We start from the raw sequence: 7,367 nt of genomic DNA, 5'->3' as shown, positions 1-7,367 counted from the left end.
AAAATTAATTTAGAGTTATTTTTAAATATAATAAAATGAACAATTTTTTTTATAAAATTCAATTGAAAAACTTATATAATATGAAATTTTGTTATATTTTATAAATATTTTCAGGTTAATTTCTTTATTTGAAAGGAAATTGTGATAATTATATAATAATAATACATATGAATTTAATTGCAATAAAAATATTGTACTATTCGGATGGGATAAAAGGTTTCTTTTTATAGTTGGGCTTCTACCAAACAAACCAAAATGGGAAAAGAAATTTTCTAGAAAAATTGGGTAGGAAAAGAACAGCGTCAACTACAACATCAGGTGTGGAGTTTTGCATATACATTTTATTTAAAAGAAAAAATTCAAATGACAAAATTTGTTAAGAATATTCATAGATATATTAAAATTTTTAATATATTAATAATATCGATCAAATTTTGAAAATTTATTATATTTTGTAAATATTATAGTTCATTTTTGATATATTTGAAAACAACCTCTAAATTGAATTGATTTAGTTAAGGGAGGACCCAAATGACCAGCCAACTAACCAACAAATACCACATTGTTAGAAATCCGTGGAAAACACGAAAAGAAGTTGAAAAACTCACTTTCTTTAATATTTTAGATGTATGATGGAAAGCTTACAAAATCTATTACATATATATTTTTTAATGTATATAAATTTTTTACAGACTGTTGGAACTAAATTTAAAACGGGCTAAAATCCTAAAATGAATGGTCATTTAAATTTAAAGGGCACAAGCAAGATTTAAAATGTGACTTTTCTTTTTTTAAATCTCAATCTTACAAAAATGTCAAAATATTGATAAAATGTGATTATAAAACAGAATTGGAAACACAAAGGATTAAAAAAAATACATATTTAGTTTGATAAACAATTTAAATAAATAAGATTATGCTTTTTAAAGTAAGTAAAATAAGAAAAAAAACTATATCAGCTATACTTTGTTGTTTAATAGAAAAGAAAGAAATTGCATCAAATGAAAGGAGAAGAACATTTAGAAAAAAATACTGATGACACATATTTTGTAAAATATGACAAGGTTAGTAATATTAAAGGATAATATATAGAAGGACTATGCTACCTTGACTGCATCATATAATAAATAGTACTGTCATAATTATTTTTTTTTCTGCAAATTTGGAAGGTCCTTAATAAAAAAATGGCGATTCATCCTTGAATTAGAAGAATAAAAAAACTGACATTCAAACGTTTTGATTGGGTTGAATGAACATAAAATATATATTAGAAAATGTGCTTCTTTCTCTTTTGGTGAATTATGAATGTTTGATTCTGATGCAATTAATATTTAACATTAAAAAAAATATCAATTAATCTTTTTTGTTTTTGTTGTCTTTGGCAACATCAATGTTTAATAAATTTCCCTTCTTATTTATTATTCTTTTTCTCCGTTGTTTTTCTTAGTTCATCTTCTTATACCCATCACTTTCTCTCTCTTCTTTTCATCTCCCAAATCTTTGATTTACCATATCATCTTCTTCAATTTTCTTTTTCTTTTTCTTTTTCTTCTCTCTTCTTCACCTTTCCTCTACATTTATTGGTCTATTTTCTTCATTCCTTCTTCTTTTCTCCTCTCTTCTCCCTTTTTTATTCCAAGTTTATGAGGTTAAAATAACCACAAAATCCGATCCATCCCATCGTGTGTTCAACGGCCGGCCATCTACCCATCTCCATAATCGACGCCACTGCCCGATGCTCACCCCTTCCAACTAACACGGTGAGTCTGTTTTTCTTTTTTTCTCTATTTTAAACGTCGGCGTCGGCCGGCGTCATCAAAGGTCCAACAAACGATGAAAACCGATCCATCGGCACTGAGCTCACAACCGACTTGGACCGGCTGATGACGGGTTACAGCAGCAGAGAGGAAAGTAGTGGCGGCTGAGTGGTCAACTCTTGGTCAAACTTAATCCCCCTAATTCCCAAATTTCGAAATTTTCAGTCAAGATTCAACAACTCCTCCTCCTCACAAATAAAACCATAATCTCTGTTCTTAATCCCTCTGCATAATCTAATTTGTGCCTTCAAACTTACTCCATAACGAAATCCACCATTCTCGTACTCATCTCAATCCAAACCCCTTTGTCGCCTTTCATCCTTCTCAAAACAATTCCTGCTCAATTTCTTCTTCCAGATAAGAATAACCCCCCCACGGCCACTATATATTCCCTCTTATTCTTCTTTTTCCAATTTTCTCAACATGTTCCTTCGCTAGGATAAACACGAAAAACCCCGTTGGGATTGTTGGATTTTCTGTTTTTCGGTGATCATTTTTCTGTTTATAGGAATTTTCTTTCATGGGTTGTGCCACTTCCAAGCTCGACCATCTTCCTGCGGTTTCCCTATGTCGGGAGCGTTGCGCTTTTCTTAACGAAGCCATTCAGCATCGACACACGTTCGCTCAAGCTCACACCGCCTATATTCTCTCTCTTCAAGGTGTTGGCAAATCTTTGCACAATTTTATTGAACCAGGTTATGTTTATTCTGACCCTCCTTCTTCTCCCAAGCTCAAGCTTCCTCCTCAGAGAAAGAGCGACCTTGACCTTGACCCTTCTAATTCTCCTCTCCATCGTTTATCTCACTCTAATTCCGGTTCACATCTCCATCTACACTCCGATTCCGACGATGATTCCAGTTCCCTTCACCATTCCGATCACTCTTCGCCTTTGCATCCCACCCACGACGATTTGTTTGACTACCCAGATGGGAATCGCGGTGGTGGTGGTTATGTACAAATGAATTATATGAAGAACAATTCGGTGCCGTCGGTGGTGCATCAGCAGATGCCAATTGCTTCAGAGAGGGTATATCATATGGGTGAATCTTCTTCTTCTGGTTATTATCCTTCTTACCCTTATTCGAATAATGGGTATTCCAATTATGGCGGTGGGTATGGGGGTGGGTATTACGGTTCTTCACCGCCTTCCGCTTATGGGGGTATTTCGAATATGTTACCTTCGCCTTCGTCGTCGAAGCCGCCACCGCCTCCTCCCTCTCCTCCGAGAGTCTCTACTTGGGATTTTCTCAACTTCTTTGAGACTCCGGCGGTGGTGAATTACTATGGTGGCTACACGCCGAGCAGGGATCCCAGAGAAGTGAGAGCGGAAGAGGGAATTCCTGAACTAGAAGATGTACGATATCACCAACCGGAGGTTGTTAAGAAGGTTAATGGTGAACAGAAGTTCATCGAGGACGGCGGCGAGAAGCACTTAAAGGCTATGGTGGACGACCAATTGAAGCTAATGAACAAGAACGTGGCCGCTTCCCCTTATCAGATGAAGCCCAACGCTGCAATTGATGAATTTAAGAAGGTTGTGGATATGGAGAAGAAGCTAGAGGACCATGAAAATAGAGCTCCTGCTGTTGGTGCAACGTTGAAAGGAGGAGGGGGAGGTGCTTCAAGGGACATTTATAAGGTGGCTAGAGAAATTGAACTTCTGTTCAAGAAAGCCTCTGAGTTTGGAGATGAAATTGCCAAGATGTTGGAGATGGGGCAACTTCCTCATCAGCGAAAACATGGTAAGTTCATAAGAATCCTTTATTTTGAGTATTTTTTTTTATTGAAAACAAGTTTATTATGTTTGTTTATGGAGGTTTGTTTTCTACGATATTGATGAGTTTTATATGTATCAGCATTTTTGGCTCGACCGCCCGCCACACGGAGGAGGGTGAAGTCCTCTTCTAAAGCTGGTGCCGCTGAAGTCGTTTTTATTGAGGATATGGGAATGAGATCTGGAAATCTTTCATCTACCTTGGAGAAGTTGTACATGTGGGAAAAGAAACTTTATAATGAGGTGAAGGTAATGTGTGTTTTTCTTCTTTGATTTAAGCTACTTTTTCAGCTTAGATTGTTTAGAAATCTAAGTTCCTAACTTTTCCTAATGCTAGTTCATTTTTTGCTCTTTTCTCATTCAAGAAAAAGAATCTCTTCATTTTTCCACGATCTCTATCTAATAATATGGTGTCATATTAGCTTTGTTCGATGGTAAAAAATAGAGGTGAATTTCTGTACTTTTAATGTTTCCATTCAAACGTTCTGGCTGATTTAGTCTTTTTATGGTTTAGAACTGTAAAGTATTCAAATATTAGTAATGTCATTAATTGTACACAGAAAGTTTAAAGAGGTTAGAAGGGACACATTTGAACTCTTTTGTTTTCTCATCATCTTTACTGAAAAATATATGTTCATACATTTCTCAGACAGAGGAAAAGATGCGGATGACCCACGACAGGAAGCGCCACCAACTCAAACGTTTGCATGAGAGAGGTGCTGAGGCCCAGAAAATTGAGGCAACTCAAACGTCCATAAATACCTTGTCGACAAACTTAAAAATTGCAATTCAGGTTGTTGACAAGATTTCTGAGACAATAAGTAAGATTAGGGATGAAGAGCTTTGGCCACAAGTGAGTGAACTGATTCAAGGGTATGTGGGTTCGTCAATTCTTTGTTTGCTTTAGTTCACACATTGATATATATTGTATATCATTCAAATGCATCAAGTTTTTTTTTCTCTTGAATTTGATGGTTTCCATGTCCATCTCCATTGTGAATGCAACATTGAATCATGCACATCAACTTTTTCAGTCTTAGTACAATATCGCCAATACAGGAAACCATTTCTTTTTTTATTCTTCTTTAGGGAGTTCGTCTAGTTGATTTTTCAAAACAACGTTTTTGAAGTATATTATATGAAAAAGTTATCATATTGCTCTGATCTTGCCTATTTCATTTGCTGAGAAGTGTGGAATGCATCTTGATTGCAGGTTAACCGGGATGTGGAAAGGTATGTTGGAATGTCATCACGATCAGTTTCAAGCGATTAAAGAATCGTGTGATTTAGGCCATACTAGATCTTGTGGAAATCCTAGTGATATGGATCTTCGAGTGACTTTACAACTCGATCACGAGCTTATTAGCTGGACAACTAGTTTTTCGGGTTGGATAAGTGCCCAGAGAAATTTTGTAGGATCGTTGAATAATTGGCTTCTGAAATGTCTTCTGTATGAGCCTGAAGAAACAGCTGATGGAATTGTTCCTTTCTCACCGAGTAGAATTGGTGCGCCACCCATTTTTGTAATCTGCAATCAGTGGTCACAAGGTTTGGATAGATTCTCCGAGAAAAAGGTAGTTGATTCTATACACATAGCCGCCAAAAGTGTGCTTCAAATATGGGAGCGTGATAAGCAAGAAGTGCGGCATACAATGATAACAAACAAGGATCTCGAAAAGAAAGTGAAAAAAATTGACAGGGACGACCAAAAGTTGCAGAAAAAAATTCAGGCATTAGACAAGAAACTGATTCTGGTAACTGGAGATGACACTAGCAATAGCTGCACCCTGCAGGCAGGTCTGCAATCCATTTTCCAGGCCCTTGAAAGCTTTGCATCTGACTCCATGAAAGCATACGAAGAGCTTTTGCAACGAAGTGCTGAAGAAATTGCTAAGGCAAGGGCATGAAGAAGATTGCTTGTTTCTACTTTTGATTTGAATCACTATAAGACTGCGGAACTCGACAAGTTTACACTAGGAGGACTAAAGTAACAAACTCAAGCAAACCGTGCAGCCACTAAATATAATATTTAAAATGACAGTTGTTACATTATGCAGACAAACCCTCCAACATGCAGTGAAACTCAGCAGAATGTGCCTGGCAGTGGCTGTCGATTTTCTCAGTATGAGGGTTAAGCATGCATGGCTATCAGTTGAAACGGCGACGAAGTTTTGTGGCATATTGGGCATTGAGCAAGGTCATGCCAGCTAAAATGAAGAATCAAGCAAAGTACAAGTCGGAGAGGTAGGATGGTATGATGATTACATGTAACTGATATAGTTTTTGGGTTTGATGTTCTTGTATATAAAGGCTTTTTCCACTCTTTTGTATAGAAAGTGGATGAAAATGAAAAGAGTTTTCATTTTGATTGGAAGAGGAGTAGTGGAAGAAAATGATACAACACAACCAAAGAGGACGGATAGAAATGAATGTTTAAAGGCTAACTGTAATAACATTAAATTCGTCTGTTTACCAAGTTATTTGATGGGTTTATGAAGTTGTTGTGGATACAAACAATGATAATCTCCAACTTCATTTCCTTTTTTACGCCAATCTGCACTTAGCTTAAAATAGCCATGTAGTTTGTGATTCGTATCTCCAGTCACACGGTCGTGCTAAAAAGATTTCACCTTTTCTTCTACAACCTTCATAAGTTCATACTTGTATGGTTACATAATGGAGTTCATTTATTTATTTACTCACTAAATTACAAACAATATTGCTAAATCCTTGTTTTCTTTGTTTAAAACAATTACTCCCTTTTACTTGCCGATTGATTAAGTAGTATGCTCTGTTTCCTAGGTGTAAATTTTAATTACTTGAGATATAAATGTATAGAATTATTGTTTATGTTCTGCTTTTGTTTTTACTTCATACAGTTGAATAATTATGCGATTATGAATAAACTGATTTTCAAGTTTACAGATAATCACTAAGTTTGTTGGTTCAGATCCCTTTAGCTTGAATTATTGTACTGATTTTAAATGCATAATGTTTTAAAATGTTTTCTTAAATGTACAAAATATTTAATACTTACCAAACTTGTCTGTCTTCAAATTGGAATGAGAGAGAGAGCCAAAAAACAGCATTGATAAAGTTTGATTAATGGAACCATTAGGTAATTATATGTATAAACAGTTATACTTTAGTGGACATTAACCTTTTTGAATTATGTTTAATGTTGAATAGACAATTACATTACCGGTTAAGACAATATTTTAAAATTACCAATGAGATTTAGAATGCAATATAGAGTATGAAGATAAGCCACGGTTTTAAAACAATTTTTTTGGTTGAACTTTAAGTTTTAAATAAGTCGTATTCATGTTGCAATAAATTTATTGGTGTAGGTGAAATCTATCCGATTCAAATTAGTTGATTAATTCTCCTTCTTTCTTCTATTATTTAATTAATTGAGATTTTATAATTCAAATCTTATTTAATTAATTGAGATATTATAATTCAAATCTTATTTAATTAATTGAGATTTTATAATTCAAATCTTATTTGATTAATTGGGATTCAACAAAAAAAAAAAAAAGTCAAACTATTTACACTCCATACAATACTAATAGAAGAAAAAAATACTTATTGTTCTACAAAATATAAATATTTTGTCCATTTTGTCCAGTTTGCTAATTTTGACAATTTCCACTACTAGTAGTAGGCGACTTAATAGGGTCATGCGTGTAGTGCAAGTTTTCCTCTCTATCGCTTAAGTGCAAGCGAAGAGAGGTTTCCTGGTAAGTCCATGGTCGAACATAGGAAATTAATGT

General features: G+C 34.8%; 1 protein-coding gene across 2 annotated transcripts; it reads left to right on the top strand.

Annotated features, from left to right (window-relative positions):
- The first annotated feature begins 1,487 nt into the window (after positions 1–1,487).
- LOC101209035 (protein ALTERED PHOSPHATE STARVATION RESPONSE 1) lies at positions 1,488–6,144 on the top strand. 2 transcript variants are annotated; one of them, XM_011658641.1, is made up of 4 exons: positions 1,488–3,559; positions 3,674–3,834; positions 4,241–4,464; positions 4,805–6,144. In XM_011658641.1, the coding sequence occupies exons 1-4, from the start codon at positions 2,338–2,340 to the stop codon at positions 5,496–5,498; spliced, it is 2,301 nt and encodes a 766-aa protein (XP_011656943.1). In that variant the 5' UTR covers positions 1,488–2,337; the 3' UTR covers positions 5,499–6,144. The 2 variants fall into 2 exon arrangements, with proteins under 2 accessions (XP_011656943.1, XP_004140041.1); XM_004139993.2 differs by having other exon boundaries at positions 3,674–3,840.
- Positions 6,145–7,367: the final 1,223 nt, after the last annotated feature.

This window comes from Cucumis sativus, chromosome 6 (genome assembly GCF_000004075.3).
Source record: "Cucumis sativus cultivar 9930 chromosome 6, Cucumber_9930_V3, whole genome shotgun sequence".
NCBI classification, from domain to species: Eukaryota; Viridiplantae; Streptophyta; class Magnoliopsida; order Cucurbitales; family Cucurbitaceae; genus Cucumis; species Cucumis sativus.
The sequence above is the reverse complement of the archived record's forward strand: the minus strand, read 5'-3'. Positions and strand labels throughout refer to the sequence as shown.